Here is a 23,820-nt window from a genome sequence, read left to right as displayed (position 1 = left end):
TCAGCCACCAGCCTAGGAGGTGACCTAGGTGTAGGCCCAGCAGTCGAGGCCGATGTCTTGGCCTTCTTCTTGCACTTTGCAGCCCTGTCCGGGGCTGTAGATGACATGCGCGCCTTGTGCTTGGAGGCCTTAGCTGTTGATCTACTGGCCCTGGTGCTAGGCCCCGGGGTCTCCGATTGCAGCGGGAGGGAACTGGAGGTTCCATCGCTGCCTCCCGAAAGAGAAAGATGGGCCATGGTGGTATGAAAAAGGGTGGGAGAGATTTGAAATGCTCACGCCCACTTGAAACCAGGCCGAAGCGCTGATAAATTGGCAAGCTGGAACCTTTACGGAGCTAAACGATGGCGGTGAACTGACCTCTGCAGCCCAAAATTCACTCCGACCTCACTAGCAATTGAGCGTGCAATGGCAGGCTCCGCCCCTTCCAGTAGGCAATTTGGCGTGAAGGCGCTAACGGCCAAAAATGGTCGACGGTAACACCCGATTCGACGCGAAGTTTAAATTGCGGGCAAAATGACGCCATCTATGTCCATCCGGAAGGGGAAGAAAGCGTCGGTCGCGAACTGGCGCGACAGATTCACCAGGCGCTAGCCTTCAAATCGCCTCTCGTACTAGCCGCTGGCAGCGAGGGCGCAATGCCCCCCCAGCAGCGGCGAAGAAATCAACGAGTGTAACGCGTTAACGGCGGACCGCTGCAGTCCATGCCGACTCGAGAGCGGCGAACCGACTCTCACCCCAGCCACACATCAGGAAAGAGGGCGGCGAACTGACCCTCTACCACCCACTTCTCTCCGGCGCCCCGCTATCAAGCGGTCTGGCACACGTTCCAGCGACCACTAGAGTCGCGAGAAACCAGCGGTAACAACTGGAGACACGTTCCAGCGGCTGCTAGAGCTGTGAGGAACCAGAAATCATAATTGAAGTCACAATCTTAATTAAAATTAAAAAATCACAGTCCCAGAAGGAATCCAAGTCAAATGAGCTGATTTTGGCTATTAGCCTAGAGGAGAAAAAATTCTGCGTCTCTTTAAGGCTGGACTGAGTTAAAAAACTGAACTACCCAGTCAGAAGAGGTGTGGTCAACAATTACATAACTCAGTCTCTAGTCTAATGGACAAAGTTAACCCATGCTTGGATTCCCCAAGCAACACACAGGAGAATTAGAGTTAAAACTGGTGAAGAATGTCAGTTTTGTCTCTTGAGAATTGTGCAGCATACGTTTCAACTGCTGGAAGTAGTAGACCCTTAGTAGATTAGAGTGCAAGCACTTGAGCCATGAAGCCAGGCCTGGAGCTTGCAAAGTCTCTCCTCAATGACTATTCGAAAAAGGGAAGGAGAGGAGAAAGAATTTGTGGAGAGGGCTAAATGCATTTTATCTCATTCCAATGAGAGTTTTTTCACTTGTTCACCTACTAATTTTTCCTTAGTAAATGTTCCCTGCTCTCCATCTTCTCAACAAATGTGTGGGAATAGGCGTATGCCAACACCTCGTTTCCATCAGCAGCCACCTTCCCATCTCCTTCTCTATATCTGGTCCCAGAACTCTTCATCACAACGATAAAAAAGAGCAAGGATTGTGTCCCTGTAATTTCCCAACAGCATCTAGACTCAATTTATTTTGGAAGCATCCTGAAGTTTTCTACTTATTTATTAAATTTATGTCCCATCATTCTTCCAGAAGCTCCACACAGTGTATACGGCATTTGTGCTTCCAATTCTCCCAACAAACAGCCTCTGGTTTCCAAGGTTCTGAGAAGCTGATCTTTTTCTCATGTACAATCCATCAAATGCTCACCAACAGACCTCGGTGCCACTTAGTTGCTCATGAAGCCATTTCAGGCTTCCCAAATTGGAATTCCATTGCTGCACATTAAGAATCTGTTTGCCTGCCCCACAAACATCATCTAACAAGTAATGACAAGGATGGTAACAAAAGAGATACACCAACTAATATCAAGCAGAGCAAATTACAAACAGCTCTTTATAATATCTAATGGATTAGCAATCCATTGTGCTGTGCACACCTGGGTGACATAGCGGTTAGAAAGGAAAACTATTATAAATGATAAAAGCTGAATTTCAAAATATATTGCCAATAAAAGGGAAAAGAAACAAAGACAAGAAAAGCAGCCCCTCTTTATGAACTAAACAAATCTAATCTACGCCGCCCGGAGTCCCTTCGTGGAGAGGGAGCGGCTAACAAGTCTAATAAATAAATAAATAATAATAATAATCTTATACATAAAATCAAGTAAGAGTATGCAATGTAATGTTTGATTAATAATGAGAAAATGCAGGAAATTAAAAACCTAAGCGTGCATTCTACGTATTGCAGAGTTCTCCAAATGGAACTTCATAAATTCCTTGTGAAAACCAAGATCTCTGAATAGGGAAAGGAGTCTTCCAGTCTTATACTGGAGGCACAGGATCTCATAAAAGAAAACAACAGCAATTGCCTCCCATCAGTTTATTCAAAACAATTTAATCCCTAAAAAGAGATGCATTCAAAACTGTGGGAGATAATTTCCAAAAACGCTGTACGTGAGCATATTGTATGTAATTGAGCATCATCATGTTCCAATGAACTGAACTCATCAATTTTATTTCCAAACAACCTACCACTGTCAAATAATATAGAATATAATAATTTGTCTTGTATTAAGTGTTTGTTTGTTTGTTTGTTTTATTGGATTTATATGCCGCCCTTCTCCCAAAGGACTCAGGGCGGCGTACAACATTAAAAAACACATATCACAAAAGTTAAAAGGAAATTAGATCAATATCCAAAAAAACAAACCCAATTAATATGACAATAGCATTGTCATTGTCAAAAGTGTAACTTTTAATCCAAAGAAAAGTGATTTAATGGCACCAAAATGATCTAGTGACATTCACAGATCGAAGACTCAAAGCCTTTCTTTCATGCCTCCCTATACTTTTGAGTATACAACTTATTCTAACAGTTACTATAAGATTAATGTGGTCATAGTAAAAGGGATTCTAGAGCAGTCAAGGGTACAGGTTTACATCTGGATGGCAGAAGTATTACCGTATTTCTTCAGACTATAAGACACACTTCCCCCCAACCCCAAGAGGCTGAAAATTTGGATGGGTCTTATACTCCGAATGTAGCTTTTTTGGAGCTTTTTTCAGCCCTAATGAGGCGCTAACGAGCGAAGCCATCTTCCGTGCTTTGTGTGCTTTTCGCATTGCTTCTCTCTCCAGCAAACAGCTGTGGTTTAGAAGCTGTTTTTTTATCCCAAACTAGGGGATAAAAAGCATGCATGTGCAAGCACTCAAAACCAGCACACTTATGTGCTGAAGCTGACCAGACTAAGGATGCTATCCAGATGAATACCTGGTAGGCAGAATTCCCCCCCCCCCCCGGATTTTCCTTCCCAAAAGGTAATGTGTATCTTATACGGTAATTCTTCAGGATATCCTGTTAAGGGATCTGCAGTATTCATTCCACCCAGGGCCTTTAACCTGCAAGAGAATTTCACACTTCCAAAAGTTTTTGGACCTCCAAACCCTCCAGTGAGTAAGGGGTACCAATTATACTGATCTAGAGATGGTTTTCATGGAACGGGAATAGTAAGCATAACAACTTTAGTTAATCCAAGAAATCCAGACACCTCATGGAATTAAATAAACTAAAACATTAAAGCTACCTTCTCTGACTTCCAGAGTTTAAAAAAAGAGGAATCATTTTCTCATAAACCAATAACAACGCATAACACATAAACCAATGCAAATGATGGAGTGCATAGGTCGTACCCAAACTCTCATTCTCTAAAGTACTGATTTACCATGATATACAACTCTCAGAACCACTTAACCATCCAAGAGAGATCTTTATGTATTCTCAACCCATGAAGCCTCTGGACACAGCTAGCGAGAAAAAAGCTGATTGGTGGGAAATGGTAGCCCCTAACGACCTTCAGATCAGATTCAATCCAAGTTAATACGGCATGTATACAAAAAGCTTATCATTCCCAGAGAAATGCTGATTTACGGGAGGTTTTTGGATTAAAACCCATTTCCCTATTTAATAATAGTACTGAACTGTCCAGTGTTCCCAAGGGATCAAATTCCATAGTCTTTGTAACAGCCCTTTGTGTCACACCGAATACTACGGCCTCTCCTCTGGACAGAGGGTCAGGGGTTACATCTTCCCCCTGGAAGGCTTCCCTCCGGACAAGAGGTTCACGCTTGATCTTTTTTTGGAGCCAGGATCTCCCATGGGCCAACAGCTCTGGCACTCTCTGCCGCTGCAAACCCGCTGCCCTTTGGGCCCTGTCTCCCAGGGGCTGCTTGCCAACCCACCCCTCTGCTGAGCCAATCCAGGGCACGGAGGAAGGCTGGCCCAGACTTCGGGGTCCACCTGATCAGGACAGGGGCGGAGAGACAGAGCTCAGCTGGAATGCCACGCTGCACCAGCCTTCCTGGGAGATGTTACCATGAGCTGGGGCCAAGGAGCACTGGGTTCAGGGGACGTGTGCTGCTCCTCTGCCAGACAGCCTTCCTGCCAGCTACTCCGTATCTTTCGACAACATAATCTGCAATCTATTTTTAAAGGAAAACAAACAACGGAGTAGAGGGCGGAAAAAGCACCAGTGACTCACCCAGGCCTTTATAGTCCGATTGTGTCCAGGACATGGGAGAAAAATCTGCTGGCCTTCATTCAAGGGAGGCACTCTGAAGAAACCCATGCGGGAACACCTCTGGTGGTTTTTCAGTCCAGGATTATTTGTTAAGAACATTTCAATGGCTGACCAACTCACTCACGGTGCTTCTGGGCAGCTTACAGAAATAAAACCCCCAATACAAAACTGAATAACCCCCCACCCCACTCCCTTCATGGCAAAAATCCAGCTCCGTATCAGCCTGGGTCCCTAGGGCAAGACCACTTCTTCAGGATTTTTCAAAAGACTATCAAGACCACTCTTACCTACGCAGAGGTGATATTCCCCAGGAAAGGAGCCGCCACAGAGAACGCCCTTCTTCGTGGTCCCACTAGGTCAGTGTTTCTCAACCTTGGCAACTTGAAGATGTCCGGACTTCAACTCCCAGAATTCCCCAGCCAGCATTCGCTGGCTGGGGAATTCTGGGAGTTGAAGTCCAGACATCTTCAAGTTGCCAAGGTTGAGAAACACTGAACTAGGTGGTCCCACTCCTTAAGAGGGGAGGCATTCTTGAGGTGGGGGGGGGGGTGTCAGGCACTGGAGGTGTGACTGAGTGGAAAATGGTCCTTCAAATAGGACCTTTTCACAGCTACCCACTTCAAGATATCTGGAAATGGTATGAAGGGGAGAGGGAGAGAATGCTCAGCAGTAGCTCCAACCCTCCCCCTGGAATGGGCAGGAGTGAATATTTAGGTCTTTTTTAAAATACAAACATAGTAAATACAAAAAAAGGAAAAAAAAACAAATATTACAGTGCACCCCACCCCCCGGAGACCTTTCCCCCCCTTATATTTCTTTGTCGGTAACAACTAAAAGATATACAATGTATTCCAATGGTGCCCTTATCCCCCCCAAAACAACCTATATTCTTGAGTACGTTTACTCCCAAAACACTATGTCCCATGTTTTAGATGCTTCTTCAATGTGTTTTAATTATTTCTTAATGATACTTTATTTATCATTTACTCCATCTTGCTCTCTGGGGTGACTCTGGGCAGTTTGAGGATATGAATGGGTGCCGTATACTTTGCAGAAGCCCTCTTGACAAATTAAGCATACTCTCCTATTTTAACAAGGCTTAAGACAGGGAGGTCAAACTCAAGGCCTGCGGACAAGATCCAGCCCACGGGGTGCTTAGATCTGGCCCAAGGGGCCGTCCTGGAAACAGCAAAAGGACCAGCCCATGGCGCCTCTGCCAGCGAAAATGGAATTCGGGAGGGTCGCACAGGGCCCTCCTGAGCTCCGTTTTTATGGGCAGAGGTTTGCAGGAGGCCGTTGCAGCCGGAAAACGGAGCTTGGGAGCCTGTTTTTGCTGGAAGGACACTCGGGCCACCACAGGCGCCCCTGACATGAGTGACGTCAAGCTGGCCACACCCACCCACCCTGGCCCCCCAAGCTCAAACACAACCATGATGTGGCCCTCAACGAAATTGAGTTTGACACCGCTGGTTTAAGGCTTTAAGGCGTCCATTTTGCTGCTTAAAAAGCACCCCCAAATGTGCAACACCAGACTGAAAGCACACCCCCTCTTCTACCACACTGACATCACAGCATCAGCAGCTCTGCGACTGCAAGCCCCAGGCAGAACGCAAAGACCAGGCAGCCCAGGCCGTGAGACAACAGCACCATTCAATACAAGATACAGTACAAGGCATTGGATAAGACAGACCATAACCTACTACTAGATAAAGTAGGAGAATGTGGGTGGGACAGCATCACCACCAGATGGATTCGTAACTGGCTGACCAACCGCACTCAACGTGTAGTCCTCAATGGAACTGCATCTACATGGAGGGAAGTATGCAGTGGAGTACCCCAAGGCTCTGTTTTAGGCCCAGGACTCTTCAACATCTTCATCAATGATTTGGATGAGGGAATAAATGGGGAACTCATCAAATTTGCAGATGATACCAAGCTGGCAGGAATAGCCAACACTCCAGAAGATAGGCTTAAGATACAGAAGGATCTTGACAAACTTGAACATTGGGCACTATCTAATAAAATGAAATTCAATGGTGAAAAGAGTAAGGTTCTACATTTAGGCAAGGAAAACGAAATGCACAGGTACAGTATATGTGGTACCTTGCTCAATAGTAGCAACTGTGAAAGGGATCTTGGAGTCCTAGTGGACAACCATTTAAATAGGAGCCAGCAGTGTGCAGCAGCTGCCAAAAAAGCCAACACAGTTCTAGGCTGCATCAACAGAGGGATAGAATCAAGATCACGTGAAGTGTTAATACCACTTTATAATGCCTTGGTAAGGCCACACTTGGAATACTGCATTCAGTTCTGGTCGCCACGATGTAGAAAAGATGTGGAGACTCTAGAAAGAGTGCAGAGAAGAGCAACAAAGAGGATTAGAGGACTGGAGACTAAAACATATAAAGAATGGTTGCAGGAACTGGGTATGTCTAATTTAATGAAAAGAAGGACTAGGGGTGACATGATAGCAGTCTTCCAATATCTCAGGGGTTGCCACAAAGAAGAGGGAGTCAAACTATTCTCCAAAATGCCTGAGGGTAGAACAAGAAGCAATGGGTGGAAACTAATCAAGCAGAGAAGCAACTTAGAACTGAGGAGAAATTTCCTGACAGTGAGAACAATTAATTAGTGGAACAGTTTGCCTCCAAAAGTTGTGAAAGCCCCAACACTGGAAGTCTTTAAGAAGATGTTGGATAGCTATTTGTCTGAAACGGTATAGGGTTTCCTGCCTAGGCAGGGGGTTGGACTAGAAGACCTCCAAGGTCTCTTCCAACTCTGCTATTTTATTGTAAGATGCAACCTACCCTATGAAACAAAAACAGAGGCTGCTCTGACAAGGATTAAAATGCATGCCTAAAAGCAAAAATGGAACACCTCATTTATATTACGCCTTTAAAAGAAAGGTTCCAATGATGCCAAAATAATAAAATGCAGGGGGGCATTCCAAAATCAGGGCCCTACCAGGGAGTAGTCCTCTCCCTTGTACAAATCAAACAAACTCTTTTTCAAAAGGAAAAAGGAAATTATCTGCATAGATCAGGGGTGTCAAACTCCATGCTGATCCGGCCCTCAATGAAATCGAGTTTGACACCCCTGGCATAGAGAGATCCTTTGGCACAGGGGAAGGAAGCTGCTTCAGAAATTTAGGGGTAGATGAGGGGCAGGGCATGACACCCGGGAGGAAGCACATCATCTCAAAACAAAGAGCAGATATTATGAGACTCTGCTACACCGTTTCGGGGTGAGTAACCTGAGGGCTAAACCCTCTTTCTTGAACCCCTCCCAAAAGGTCTGTCCCCCAGCTGACCAAGCCCCTGGGATTGAAAACTGAATGTGGAATATTAGGCAGACCATGCCATACCTAGCCATGTGCAATGACAACTGGTACACCCCTAAAATGGCAAAAGTGAGAGTAAAAACCTTGTGGCCCCCTCCTTCTAGTGCAGGGGTCTCCAAACTTAGCAACTTTAAGTCTTGTGGACTTAACTCTCAGAATCACCCTGCAAGCTAAGGAATTATGAGAGTTAAAGTCCACAAGTCTTAAAGTCACCATGATTGGAGACCCCTGTTCTAATGGTACTGAGATGCTACCATCCCATCCACGAACGCCCAACTGAAAAACCAAATGGAATTCCCAAAATGAGCTTCCACTTTTCTTCAAGGCAGCTAATTGTATATTGTGCAATCAGGGTTGTAAGGGAAGGTCAATAAACCATGGATTGCTGTGGCTCCTCTTCTGGCCTTTGGCAAACCAAGAGAAACTGGAAGAAAAGCTTGGGGGGGGGCGCATTAGAGGAGTTTTATCCCCCACAGGTCCAAAGGCATTAAACTCTCGGGCTTGCTTATTCAGACACACCTCTTTGGGGAACTAAATTATGCTCCTATTGTTTTATTTTGGGTATTTGTATACCTCGTATACCTTCATTTTTATTGCTTTAAAACTTTGTTATCGTAACAGGCTAATGGATATCAAACCTCTTAATGAAGAAGAGAATCTGCATCCCGCCCTTGCGCAGGACAGAGTGAAACACATCGAGCCATAGTAAATATGCACAGTATTGATATCAAAAGCATCCTCTCCTAATTTTAAAGCCTTGGACTCAGCTGAAGTGCTCCGGGATGCCTCAGGTCGTGCTGGCTGCCCAAGAGGTCAATAAGGCAATCCAGCCACTCGCTCACCTCTAATGAATTAATGGGCAGGATTCCCCACAGGGCACTTCCAGATCCGGTTACTGGAAATTCACCCTCAGCAAAAAATACAGAAATAGCACCACACTAAGTATGGCGATCCAAACAAACCTTTTCCTTTTCAGAAACAAACGGATGCATTTAGCCAACATTGCACTGGGACTCTTTGCCAACAGGATGAGTGAGACCTGTAAGCATTAACTTTCACCACTACAAGATTTGTTAAGGCAGCAGTGATTTAAAACAAAAAAGAAACACTTTCTGCCACTGATTATTCTCAGTGGCTCTTATGTTTAGCAAAGCCCAAGAATTTTGTTCAATCCACATTTTTAACCACCTTACATGATTCTCATTCTAACATGTGAATCAAAATGCAATTAGTATCTAGATTTCACATTTCTCTGAATTAAAATGTTAAAATCAAATTGGATGTTAAAATGTATACATTGTATGTTTTAGATTTTAAAAGGTTCAAAGTGAATTGTTTTAAGGTAACACTCATGATTTCCCCCAAAAAAACAGCTATTGATTAATGTAGGAATGAGAGAAATGAACCAATACAAACCAGGAATAGACAAATCCATTATTTTACCTAATGTTACCAGAAAATCAGAAAAAAAAATCCAAGAAATGTAAGGTCTTTTTCATTGACAGTATTTTTAGTGTTTGTATAACAAAAGACAATTGTAGGATTCTGTAGCTCATGACCTCTGCTCATACCAGCAAGATGCTGATATCTGGGAGTCTTAAATACTTCCCTATAAATTTACAGTGCAGAGACAAACCACAATTTTGATCCAGATCGGCTGTGGAAGCATGGCTTTAATTGGCTGAGCAGAGGAAATACTAGTAAATCAGCAGAAATTCTAAGCCAGATTCTCACTTGCCAAATTCAGTATTTTAAACAATGCACTACAATACATTTCTCCTCATGTTTCCTCGGAAGGTTTTGGCATTTTAGAACAAGTTACAGAATGCTGAATCACTTACTTCCCATTCACTTGCAATTTTGGGGGCCACCTCCACACCCAACTTTTCGAGATTCTCGTCCTTGTGCTTCTCATATTGCTTGTATCCCACATATCCTGTGCCCGTAGCCACGAAAAGGTGCAGTGGACGGATGCGCAGCACCACATTCAGAGGTCCGGTGTGCAGGGGTCTCTGCCCTGGAACGAAAGGGGTTCACGCTTTAGAAATTCAAAGCAGGCAAGAGGTTGGAGCCCAGCTGGTGGTTCAAGCCAAAGACGCCAGGGCTTCACGGACAAAGGCAAAATTTGCATCCAAATGGAGAAAAGACTAGCTTGCTGCCTGTCCTACAGGTTTGTGGCTTGTCATAGCTAAATTGGCTTGCAACTCAAATTTTTCAGACATGAGGCGCTTCAGAAAAACCACAACCCTAAATTATCGGCCAACCAGAACACTGAACAAGAGTTAACCCTAATAAGGCATCTACTTGCTTCTTCCAAATGAAATTAGATTTAGTAGTACACCCTTTTTTCATATATGAGAACTATGATAGTCTACTGAACGTGGTCCGTGGTGTGCGTGGGATATTGAAATATATTTAAAATTTATCAGATGCCAGGAGGTTGCCAGATCTAGCAAGATTTAAAGTGGGAACACCAAAATCTGATTGAATTTGGCTGGTTCAGTTTTTTTTATTTTAAAGTAATGAATGATGACCTAGGTTGATAATGAAACATCTGAAAGAAAACCACCAAACTCGGGAAGCACCAAGGAGCCCTCATTCCTTCATCAGGAATTAATGACAAATGAAGGAATGTAGACTGAGCATAAAATCAATTCACCGGTATAAAACAGGTACTAGGTACAAGTGCCTCGGTCTCGGTCTCTAGTAAATGTGTTACTCTTTAAGGTGCCCTTAAATCTTAGCCCCTTAAATCTTTTGTGCAATTTTGCTACCACCGAAATTGCCAGCCCGGGCAGATTCACTGCAAACGGTCCAAATATCTAACATAAAAGCCCAACCTGCCTTCTGCTCTTTGCAAAGGGGAGGTGCGTATCTCCCTCACTGAGGCTTCAGAATAACCTTATGGTTCTGCTGCCTCCTGCTGGACAGTGCCTGCTATGGAACTGCTGGCTATCAGAATTTCAGAATTTGGCGGTGGACGTACAGTTGAGTGTGAATTTGCTTCAGCATCCAGACCGCAGTTGAGATGCACTGACTGAGCTGAACAGAAGCACAATCTCACCGATTGGCCAATGGCAACAAAAGAAAAATGGAGCTGGGTCGGGGCCACTGAAGCTCCCTGGGTCAGTCTGAGCCATTCATTGCCCTCAGTCCAGCTTCATCACAAGGAGGCAGATTCCCGTAAGCAGCTAAGATACAAATCTAACAAATATCACTTCCTCACCGAGATGGCGTAGGTAGGAGGAGAGCCATGTTAGTCCACGCTGGCAAAAAAATAAAAATCAGGAATCCAGGAGCCCTTTTTCTGAGTAACCATTTTTATTTAAAAGGCATCCGCTTTCTTGAGCTGCAGCTGAAGCTATCAGATGCGTGGAATGAGTAGTCTGGTGTAGGATTTAAACTGGGTGAAGGTGGGAGGAAGGACAGGGAAAATCGCTTGGTTATGCAGAAGCAGGTTATGTGTGAGATTGATCAATTAAACACTGCAACTGTCTTAAAAGCGCCTTGTGCTTGTTGAGGTCTTTTAAGATTGACTCAACCCTTTTGCTCTGTTCTTAACAGACCCTCCCTGAGGGGCCTCCATGGATTCGTCTATAGATAATTTCCCTGGAGGGGCAGTTTAGTTTCCGGAAGGCCTGCTTCCTTCTCTGCCCAGCAGGCCAGAAGAAATGTGCTTGGCTACAGATGGTGTGTGCTGGGCGAAAGCTGGAAGCATTCGGTATACATGGCATTCGACAGTTCTCCTGCGTGAGATGGAGCTAATGTGTACATGATGTACTTGTAGAGGGACATCAAGGAAGAGGATGTCCTGTACTTTGCTGTAGGCCAGAGGTCGGCCAACTCATTAGTCAACACAGCCAAATATCAACAGGACAACGGTTGAAATTTCTTTTGAGAGCCAAAAGGGTGGCCTGTTTTGTGGGAGTGGCTCGGCGGTCATGTGACTGGGTGGGCGTGGCGAACTTGGAAAATGTGGTGAAACTCACTTAACGATGCTCTTGCTTAGCAACCAAAATTTTGGGCTCAATTGTGGTCATAAGTTCTCTTTCTTTTTCTTTCTTTCATCTCTCTCTCCCACTTTCTTTCTTTTTTCTTTTTCTTTCTTTCTTTCTCTTTCTCTCTCTTTTTCTTTCTGTCTCTCCCTCTCTATCTCTCTGTATCTCTCTCTCCTCCCTCCCATCTCTGTCATTCTATGTGTGTGTGTCTGTCTGTCTGTCCCTCACACATTCACTTAATCACTCACTTTGCGTGTGTGTCTCTCTCTGTGTGCCTCTGTCTGTCTGTCTCTCCCTCCCCTCCGTCAGTCTCCCTCTGATTCCCTCCCTCTCTCTGTCTCTTTCTCTCTCTCTGTGCCTCTGTCTGTCTGTCTGTCTGTGTCCACAAAATACCGCGTGGAACAGCGGCGAGGCTCTGCTCAGCCAGCGATTACTCTGGAGGCCATCCGTGGGGAGCAGGGTTCCCCTCGCGTTTCTCGTCTTCCCGGATGGCCTCCAGAGTCATCACCGGCCGCGCAGAGCCTCATCGCTGCTCCACGCTGTGGAAAACATTATCTTCCTTGGATCAAGAAATGTTCACGATGGCAGTTCTACATCTGAAAGAAAACGCAGGATAACCTTAGGCTGCACTGCAATAGTTAACATGAATAAGATCTGGAAAAGCAGAGATATTGATAGATACAAAAAACCAGGCTGCTTAGAACAATAGTCTTCCCTATAACGATGTGCGGTTGTGAGAGTTGGACACGAAGAACAGATGATCAAAGAAGAATTGAGGCCTTTGAACTGTGGTGCTGGTATAAATTATTGGACAGCCAGTACTACCAACAGAGGGGTGCTGAATCCTGTAAAAAACATCACTAGAAGCCAAAATCACAAGATTACGTCTGATTTACTTTGGCCATGTCAAGGAACAAATTCACGGGAAAAGTCAACAATGCTGGGATTGGTTAGTGGATCAAGGAGAAGTGCCAAGCAAAGAACTCACTGGCTTGATACCATCAAAGCTGATACGGAGATGAACATTCAGCAACTGGAAGAAGCTATGCTTGACAAGGTAGCATGGGGAGCACTTCCCTGTAAAGTCACAAAGAGCCGGACACAACTGAATGGTTAAAACTACTATTAGAGGAGGAGCTTCAGAGGGGAAAAACCATTCTAAGTCAGCCACAAATCTGTTGCCATACAGGTAATCCTCTGGTTACAGCCATAATTGAGCCTGGAATTATGGTCGTAAATTCTGGCAGTCATTAGGAGGGTCCACACATTGCCATGCGCGATTTTATGACCGTTTTTGTATTGATTATTAAGTGAACACTGTGATCATTAAGCAAACCAGTTTTCTTCAATAGAGATCTTTTGACGGAAGTAAATGCCAGAAACTGACATGAAATGGCAAAAATTGCAGTTCCATGGACGCAGGATGCTGCAAATGGCAGTAAATAAAAGCCAGTTGCCAAACACATGACTGGCGGGAAATGTGGCCATCCAACTGCAGAAGCCAAAATCTTGAGCCCGTCATAATTTTTGCCCATGTCTTTGCCACATATTTGTGGATCCATGTAAATGCCAAAGATGAAACAATATGGGTAAATTACAACTTCGGGTGGCAAGTGCTGTTTTGGCACTTATACTTATTATACTTTTTTCTTTTCTTTAAATGTATTGGCCAATCACCTCCAGTGGATGATGCCTTGAGGTCCATGTTTGCTTTATATATATCGTGCCTCAAAATCCATGGTGGCCAAAATGGTAAAATTAGAATTTCTTAGGATGTCTTCTCTAGCTGGTAATATGAAGTCCATGAAATTTGATTCTGCAGTTGTGATGGTGCTAATGCTTGGAGACAGTGAGACAGCCCGATTCTGTATTGTCTGATAGAAGCCCCTAAGCAGTGTTTGAGGGGCTGCCACAGAGAGGAGGGGGTCAGGCTATTTTCCAAACCCCTGAAGGCCAGACAAGAAATAATGGATGCAAACTGGTCAAGGAGAGATTCAACCCGTGAGAACAATCAACCAATGGAACAGAAGTTGCCTTCAGAGGTTGTGGAGTTCATCATTGGAAGCTTTCAAGAAGAGACTGGACTGCCATCAGTCGGAAAAGGGGGAAGAAAAGCAGGAGACCCTGCTTGATCAGGGGGTTGGACTAGATGACCTACAAGGTCCCTTCCAACTGTTCATCTGATTGAAGCCCCATATAGATATGGTCTTGTACAAGTAATCCTAGTTTAGCAACTACTATTGGGATTGGCAATTTAGCCACTAAGTGATGCAGTTACTAAGTGAGAGTGACTATGCTTCCCTTTTCCATCACCTTTTGGAATGTTTACCTGGTGGTGGAATAATTAGCAAGAAGGGAACACTTTGTATTTACATCCAGTGGAGAGGAGGAGGAGAAGAAGAAATTAGAAAAGGAGGAGGAGGACCCCTGCTGTTTTGTAATCCCTTTCTCTCCGATCTCTCCCTGTGGATGAAGGTGATAAGGGAGGATAAAGGGAAGGGAGTAAAGAGTCGGTCAGGAAGGAGAGATTGTCCAAAGGGATTGCTTGCTTAAGCAATCTCTCCACATTGGGGGCGGGGGGGGGGGGGAACAGGATCAGGCAGAGAATAACTCTAATGCAATGGTCCCAAACCTTCCTGGCTTTATGGACCAGCTGGGGGTGGGGTGGGGGCTCGCACAAATGGAGCTTTGTGTATGCACTCTCCCGCTGTTCACACGCGTGGAGATGGGTGTGCTCCCCAGCAGTGACGTGCAGTCAGGTGAGGCAAGTGAGGCACAGCCTCACCACTCTCATCATGAAAAAAAAAAGTAAAAGAAAAAAGCTGAGCTAGTTACTGCCTCACCGTGGATGACTCTGCTTAACTGTTAAAAAAAGCTGGAAAAGGTATGTGTGGGTTGGAGGGAGGGGGAGGAATTCAAACTTCATCCTCCTGGTGCTGTGCAGGGCTTTGGGCAAAGGCTGGAGGGAAGGACCCTGGCTCGCTTGTGCTCTCCCTCCCCCAGAGTAGTTTGATTGCAGGCAGAGCCATGTTGTGGGGCCAGTGTGTGTGCTATAGCATGGCTCTTTGCCTGGCTTCCTGCCTCCTCCTGTGGTCTCCTCACTGGTGCTCTCCCTCCCCAAGTGTAGTGACTTCCTCCCCAGGCCCCCATTCATTTCTCTCTCACACACACACAGCTGGATAAAACTATATAAAAATCTAGCCCAGCTTCACTGATTACAAGTTTGAAAAGGCAACGTGGCTCCGCCTGCAATCAAACTACACTTGGGGAGGGAGAGCACAAGCGAGCACTGAGGAGACCACAGGAGGAGGCAGGAAGCCAGGCAAAGAGCCATGCTGTAGTACACACACTTCCCCCCAGCCTCTTTCTTTTGGAAGGCTCGGATGGCTCCCCTCCGGCTTCTCTGCCTCTCCTCTCACCCCAGCCTGCCAGCAGGAGGTGGTGGGTGGGCTTTATTGTGTTCCAGGCATTTCCCACCCAGACAGCAGGCTGCATTTGCAATGGTGGAGGTGTTTGGGAAAGGCAGCAGGGGAATGGGGGGGATGGCAGAGGAGCTGCTTTCAAGCCACTGGAAAAGATATCCAATCCAACTTTTGTGTGTGGGGGGGGTTTGTTTGAGAGTGAGTGAGAGAGGGAAGGGATAGGATAGATAGTCCAATCCAACTTGTGTGTGTGTGTGTGTGTGTGTGTGTGTGTGTGTGTTTGAGAGAGGGGGAGGAAGGGAGAGAGGGAGGAAGGAGGGGAAGGAGAAGAAAAAGAAAAAGAAAGAAGGAGCAAAGGAGAAAAACAAATGCTGTCGCTTTAAATTGGAACTGAGCATGCCTGGCTGTGGAATTCTGGGAGTTGAAGTCCACAAGTCTAAAAATATTTGAAACCCAGCACTGTGTCAGTGCCTCACCAGTCATAAACCTCACCGCACGTCACTGCTCCCCAGCCACGCCAGCAGCCAGTTCTGAATGGGCGATAGCCTGGTACTGGGCCACAGGCTAGGGGTTGGAGACCCCTGTTCTAATGACAATCCCATAACTACTGAAAGAAACTGTGATTTTGTAAATATGTGTCTTTGTTGCAAAGCTATTTTTTCAGCCCATTGTAACTTTGAACAGTTGCTGCTCCAGGCACTCGCTAAGCGAGGTCCACCTATATGCTTTCAGGAAATTCTTTTGTTGGATTGTGTACTTATATGTTGTTGTGAGGGAAAGATGGAAGATACGTTTTGTCAGGTTGTGTAAGTGACAAAATCCACCTCTTTGAAGGTGACAACTGCTCCTCCTTTATCAGATTGTTTGGTTATGATATCACAATAGTCTGAAATGGGAGAATGGCCATTGGCTTACCTGAAGGGCCCTTTTCTGAGAGTCCAAGCATGGCTTAAATTCTGTCTGACTGCCCTGGACTGAACTGAAAGATCTTTAGCCACGCCTCCTCTTCCGGCTCCTCAGAGTTTTCGATGAAGGCGTGGACCTATAACACTGTTCAAATGTGGTTCCATTGAGTCTGATCTTAGTTCAAGACAGATTGTGTAAGTCAAGTCCGGTAATAAAGTCACGAATACACATCAAGAAATGCGATGCGTATACGCATGGAAGCTGCGACAGAGAGGCCCTAGGGTGGGGTTAGACTCTCCTCGCAGCATACAGAAAAGGACCCTTCAGGTAAGCTAATGGGGAGGCCTCAGAGGAGGAAAATGCCGAAGAACAAATGTGTGCACCAACCACCACGGCGGTAAAGAGAAGGCCCCAGATGCCACCACAGAAGAGTCATCTGGGCCAACAACCTCTGGAAGAGGATCCCCAACCTAAGGTGACGAAAAGTCCTCCCAATGGGGAAGCCTCGGAGGAGGAAAATGCCAAAGATGACCCAATGGTGAGTGCATTCATCCGCCCCTTCGCCTTCCAACCTCCAAGACGGGGGAGGAAGGGGAAGTTGAAGCAGTTGTGGACACTGGTTGCACTTGATGCTTAATCAGCATGTCGATTGTCAAGCAACTAGGCTTTCGCACAAGACCTCTAGCCTGTCCCATTCGGGTTGAGCAGGTAGATGGAACGCTAATTGGAGGGGCCCCAGCCACGCTAATAACTGAACTGGTGAAGTTACAAGTGGGCCGTCACTATGAACTTCTCAGATTCATTGTGGCTCCAGAGATGCCGGAATCAATTATCTTGGGGCTTGCATGGCTTGACAAATGGAAGCCTACGATAAAGTGGGAAGACAGTGGTAGGAAATTGATGATTGCATTGGGGCCGCTAGTACCAGTGGAGGAAAAGGGCCAGCCAGGGATGATTGAATCCAAGAGCCCAGAACCTGCAGCACCTGCAGCAGAGACAAAAACCCCAGGGGTCCAACAAGTACCAAAAAACCTGTTGGGGGATGTTTTGTCGAGAAAACCGCAGTACGATAGTAACCGAAGCCAGGATAAGCTGATGACAGCTATGAAATTGGCGCTCCCAACAGACCTGTGGCTCAACAATAACCAGGAAATCCTAATGATGGAAAATGGATTAGCCTGGAAGGGGTCCACAGTTTGTTGCCAACATGTCTGTCTTATTAAATTGGAACTTTAAGGATAGCTCTGCCTTGGACTCTGATTTAATTCTGCATGATATTTGGAACGCTGACAGACTTGTCCTGCTGGTTCTCTCCACTGTGTTCAACATTGTTGATGGTGCATCTTGCTGGACCACTTGGGAGGGCTGGGAATCAAGAGACGCCGCTCTGTCATCCCTCATTTGAATTACTGTAATTCATCACATGTGGTAATTGTAATTGTGGTGTTGCAGAAGACCCTGGAGAGTCCCCGGACTACAAAGGGATCAAATCAGTCAATTCTAAAGGAAATCAGCCCTGATTGTCCTGAAGCTGAAGCTCAAATACTTGGCCACCAAATGAGAAGAGAGGACTCCCTGGAAAAGACCCAAATGTTGGGGGCAATGGCGGGCAAAAGGAGAAAGAGACAGCAGAGGATGAGATGATAAGATAGTGTCATCAACACAGTGAACATTTGTTGATTGGGAGATAGTGGAGAATGGGGTGGGGATGAGGGGCTGGCATGCTATAAAGAGTCAGGCACAACTTAGCGACTGAACAACAGCCAAACAACTTGATATGAAAACTGCCCTTAGATACTAGAGGGAAACTTTTAGCTGCTGCAAAATGTACTGCCATACCTATTTCAGGGGCTGCACTAGCTGCTGTGTGTTTTTGGCTGCACAACCGAATGCCACTGAACCTGGGAGTCAGAGGAACACCTGTTTCCTTCACTGCTGGCTCCCAGTTCCAGGCCACCGGCTCTTTACCCACAGACACACGTTGGTCTTCTTTCCAGACTGCTCGATCTTGGGAAACAGGTCCTGTATTCCTGCTGAAAATCAAAACAGGAACCTGCTTTCTTGCCCAAGATCAAATATCATGAACCTGATGTTTTAAGCAAGGGTGGGGAATTATTGATTGATGAACTAAGTCTGGCCATGACACATTCTCACAGGGCCTGTGGCATCCTCTCTTCAGACCAATTCAAAATAAGTATAGGGAAAGAAGGACGGTTTGTTTTCAGACATACTGGAGAAAGGTTTAAAATATAGCTATGGTTTAAATATCTAATACAAAAGAAGTCTGATACAACTAATAATAAAAGAAAGAAGTGTGGAAAGGCATTAATTTAAACATGTATTTTCAGAGAAACTGGAAGTGTACACATATAAATGTACAAGAATGTAAAGTTAAGGAAAATGTTTCCTTGTTCCTATTTTTCTTAAATGTGTCTCACTGTTGCATACATCACACATGCGTGTGTGCACATGCAAATATAAATGATGAGTCAAATGAGTTAGGCATAATGAGAATTACCTGGTTATGTTTACTGTGTTGAGTGAATCCAGCTATTCTGGCTTACTGGATAAACCTTGCATAAACAAACTATAGCTTAGCATCATGAGGCCACTCAAGTCAGTAAATGGGGGAAAGGGCTGAACTTTGGGGTGGGGGTGTTCTTCCAACCCCCATCAAGGGCTCTGTTGTGGTGGGGTTGGGCTTTCAGCTGCTTCTTCTTCATTGCATGGGTTTTTTAGCAAGTGCTAGCTATGGTGACTGAATCCTCCAGGTCTTCCAGATCAAGGAAAAGCTTGAAGGAGCTTTACCTGGAAAGAAGGCTGGGGAAACCGGCTGCTTCAAAAATAATCTCTTCTTCACGGGGAGATTCCCATGCCACAGGACAAATCTGTTGAATAAAAAAACATCAGATACACATCAAATTACATGTACTTGAAATATTGATACAATATTTGCATTGTACTGTACCGATGTTCCCTAATCAACTAAATATATAACATAAACTCAAAAGTTTGAGGTTTACGTTATCTAAAGCTATAATCATCCATGTCATTCCACCCAAAATCAGTTGATTATATTATGATTAATCCTACCATATTAGGAAAATTGTTGCCTGCAATGAGATGCTTGTGAAAAGATAAAAGAGCCACATGGAAATAAAATATTTCAAAGATATATAAACATCAAGTGAATTTAAAATTTGGCCTAAATCTAATTACATCTGAAACCTGAATTACATGAAGTAATACTGCCCAATTCTAATTTGTGGGAAGGTAATTCAAATAAACTATTCAGAAAATAGTCTCTGAAATTACAATCTATTTTAGGGGTGAAACACTCAAGATACCGTATATTGCATTAAATTGAACTTTATTTGCATACTTGGACTACATTCAAGTTTTAAAGATATTTCAGAGTGATAGAATTATATATATATATATATATATATATATATATATATATATATATATATATATATATATATATATATATGTATGTATGTATGTATTTATGTTACAACCCCTGGTATGACTAAATATGGGAGGAAGGTCACTACTATTTATCAGTACAATTGCAACACACACACACACACACACACACACACACACACACACACACATATATATATATATATATATATATATATATATATATATATAATGTTGTATTTGTACTGATAAATAAATAAAGGGAGACTAGTATAGATCTATTTCGAGCTAATTAGCTCTCATCAGCTAGCCATACCCTTACTGGGATTTGAACCTGTGCTGTTATATATCTCAGGCAGGAGCCTTAACACAAATATATATATATATATATATATATATATATATATATATATGTATGTATGTATGTATGTATGTATGTATGTATGTATGTATGTATGTATACATACATACATACATACATACATACATACATATATATATATATATATATTTCATTCAAAAACTGAAGGCAGCAAAGACAGTATTCCCTTCTCCTATGTTCTGATAGCAACCACCCTGAAGGTGAGCTGGGCTGAAAGACTGTGACTAGCCCAAACTCACCCAGGGAGTCTCTGTGGTTGAATTTTGTAAAACAAAAACCAGTCACTAGGAGTTCAGCAGCCTATACATTTAATCAACAACAACAGCAGGAATCTCCTTGTTCCTGACCTACTTATTTTGCCACCATACCAGGGTTCCCCAACCCCTGGTCTGCAGCCAGTGCCGGGCCACAGTCCATTCGAAACTGGGCTGTGGAAGTATTGGGTAAGCATGCGCAGCAAGATGTATTAGTGAAAGTGGCATGCATGCCCCAAACCATCCCCTCTAATCCCCACCTCATCAACGCCATCCCCACCTCCACCAGTTTGCCAAGCCGGAACGATTGGAGACCCCTGCACTACGCCATCCTGGTTCCCAAGAAAGTTGCAGTCTCTTTTTCAAACAGCAAATCACCTCCTTTGTAATCCAAACATACAAGTGAGTATTGCTCTATATCTAACAACATCAGCTCACCTATCACTCTGGTTTATACAAACAAGCAGTCAGCCTTTTTTCTCCATTTAATCATATACAGGTAGTCCTCGACTTGCATTCATTTAGTGACCCTTCCAAGTTACAATGGCACTGAAAAAAGTGACTTATGGCCACTGTAGCATCCTCGTGGTCACATGATCAAAATTCAGCTGCTTGGCAAGTGGTTCATATTTATGACAGTCACAGTGTCCTGGGGTCAAGTGGGTGTTACTAACTTAATAAAAGAAATGATTCACATAACAAATGTGGCAAGAAGTCGTAAAATAGGGAAAACTCACTTAACAAATATTTCACTTAGCAATGTAAATTTTGGCCTCAATTGTGGTCATAACTCAAGGATTACCTGTACCCAACAGCTGGAGGCTATTGAGCCTCCAGCTGTTGGGTATGTAATTATATATGTAGTCACTAAACAAAGCTGGGAAACCAATTTTTTTCAGATTAAAATGTTTCTCATGAAGTAGGCCGAACCTATTGTTCTAAGGACTGGGCGAAGGGCAGGCAACAGTTGAAGAACTGATTCTAATCCTAATGCGTATACTGTAGAGCAACATTTCTCCATCTTGGAACTTGAAGATGTGTGGACTTCAATTCCCAGAATTCCCAACAGCCAAGAAACGCTGCCATAAGGGCTTCCACCTCACCTCATTCTTATACTTGGTCTCTACAATCTCCTAACCATAATATTATCCAATCCTAGTGTCAGAAGGAGGAAAGGAGTCTGCTCAGTGGAACCCCAACGGATGGGAATGTTTGAGTTGACCCAGCCCTCAAAAGGCCTTCACTGTTCTTGGTGAAATCTGCTTTATGGCTTAGCAAATTGCATGAACCTGATCAGCTCTGGCTTTTCAATAAATTATTAGGAAGTCCTATCGCCTATTCACATAAGATGATTTCCCTTGCAAGGATGGCCAGAAGCGTGTGTCATTTTCCCTTTTGGTATCTCACCACACCAACTGGCAGCACTGGATGTTCCGAATGTCAAGATAGCCAATCCTCCTGTCCTGGTGAATGACCCTCTACTCCCTGTGACCCTGCTCACCTGGGAAGGGATGAGGCAATAGAGGACACCTTGGACACCCAGATCAAAACCCACATTAGGACCACAGATAATATATATACACGATAACATCCATGTTTGTGTGTGTGTTAAAACAGAAGTATAATATGCTGGAATAAAATAGGCTTCAATGGCCTTAGTAGTCCAGTTGGGGAGGCACAGAGGCTCTATGGGTGATTAGCACTGATGTTATCCAGTTTGGGTTACGAAACATCCACAAGAAAACAAGCACGTTCAGAGAGCGCCAAGGACCTGACCTCATGTCAACCCTGAGCTACAAATATTCTCCTTTATTGATACTTCAGCCCTTTCTCTCATACTCAAAACAACAAAGGCAGGTCAATGAATACCCTCTTCTCGTGTGCCACAGGTGTCCCTACAACAAAGTTTTGGGCTGTCCATGTCTTCTAAAGCTTACAAAAAGCCTATAAACCTGGTTCACATTCCAGAAGCCGAAGATTTTGGCTGAAGAGATATGAGTGATTGTGGCATGGGGCTGATCAGCCTGCATTCATTCATTTGTGGCACATATTTTGACTTAGCCACATGAATCCATCAACAGGAAGGCGTTTAAAGAGGCACAAGGTTTCCAGAGAGCTCTGCCCAAGACACTGTTCTACCGGTACAATCACAACTCAGGGCACTGACGTTCAAAGCTGATTCACACACCAACTTCTCTAATTCAGACTATTCCTACCTTATAGACAGTATTTTTCCTGCCAGCCCAAATTTCTCTCAAATTCTCTCTTCAGAATCTTTATCATGTCCCTGGATTTATCCTGGGGAATGATAATACCGGTAACATCTTTACGCCTGGCCTATACCAGACTCTGGATCAGAGATGAAAAGTCCAACTTAGTTCTCTTGGACCTCTCAAAGACTTTTTTACACCCATCTGGCATGTTGCACAGCTCCATCACGCTGTTTAGCAAACCAGGTGAAACTAGTAATGGATATAATTTTTGAGCTCTGCCACGAAATTCCAATAGTGCCCAAACTGTAGATTCTTGAGTATCCTTGAAGACATCTATTTTTTGGAAATGGGTGAATAAAGGAAGATAAATTGCAATTAGGTTTAATTGCATTTAAATTGAATTGAATCATTTGACGGAGGTTTTTCTGGTCAGCAAAAAACTAGACTCCGAGGCAGTAGTTCATTAACTTTATTTAAGGTGAGGCTGCGTTCTACCCAAACAATACAGCTTCTTCCCAAATGAACACTCCTTGGCCTTCTGCTCTTGCTGAATTTAGTTGCAGCTGAAGACTTGCACAATTACATCACCTGTGTCAAATGTGACCATGGATGAACGATTTGGCAACAGGCATTCACAATCCAATGCGCTCCAAATGGGACTGTCTTGAAAGAAAGTCCAGAAATGGGGGTTGATGCCAATGAAGCAGATAGGGGGGCTTGTATGATGCCCATCCAGAAAGATCTGCCCCAAATACCAGCCTTGTTTTCAATCCTGCCTCTGCCACCAGTCAGAAAAGCAGGAGTTGTGAAGACTAAAGAAAGAAACAAGTCAGGGGCCATTGGCCAAGTCTCAAGGTAACCTCACCAGCAGGCAAAAGTTTCATTTGCATAAAGGGGCACCTTCGCCAGGTGCGTCCGCGGAAAAGAGGGGAGCCCCCAACACAGAACCGAGCCCCTGCCTTCTTCTGACATCCCTGCCACTCTCGCTACAAAGAATAATCGAGCCGTGTTCAGTTTTCGCTCTTTTAAGGCCTGGGAATACCGGACCCATTTCTTGAAAGACCTCGGGTACTTTCAGGCAGGTGGACTTCAACTCCCAGGATTCTTCAGCCGGCTATCCTGGCACCTTCTGCTGGCAAGAGGATTCTGGGAGTTGAAGTCCAAGCCGAACGGATCCTCGCCAAGGTTGAACTTCCCAAAATCCCGCGTACG

General features: G+C 44.4%; 1 protein-coding gene across 2 annotated transcripts in view; it reads right to left on the bottom strand.

Moving 5' to 3' along the window:
• PISD (phosphatidylserine decarboxylase) overlaps positions 1-23,820 on the bottom strand; it is a 58,324-nt gene that overhangs the window by 33,943 nt on the left and 561 nt on the right. Inside the window, exons 2-3 of one of the 2 annotated variants that reach the window (XM_081966597.1) lie at positions 19,139-19,218; positions 9,846-10,021 (exon numbers count right to left, since the gene is read on the bottom strand). In XM_081966597.1, coding sequence (XP_081822723.1) covers positions 9,846-10,021; positions 19,139-19,218 — 256 coding nt within the window. Of the gene's footprint in view, positions 1-9,845; positions 10,022-19,138; positions 19,219-23,820 lie in introns of those variants that run through there. The other variant, XM_081966596.1, reaches the window with a different exon arrangement.

This window comes from Natrix helvetica (assembly GCF_964273705.1).
Source record: "Natrix helvetica genome assembly, chromosome: 14".
In the NCBI taxonomy this organism is placed as follows: domain Eukaryota; kingdom Metazoa; phylum Chordata; class Lepidosauria; order Squamata; family Natricidae; genus Natrix; species Natrix helvetica.
The sequence above is the reverse complement of the archived record's forward strand: the minus strand, read 5'-3'. Positions and strand labels throughout refer to the sequence as shown.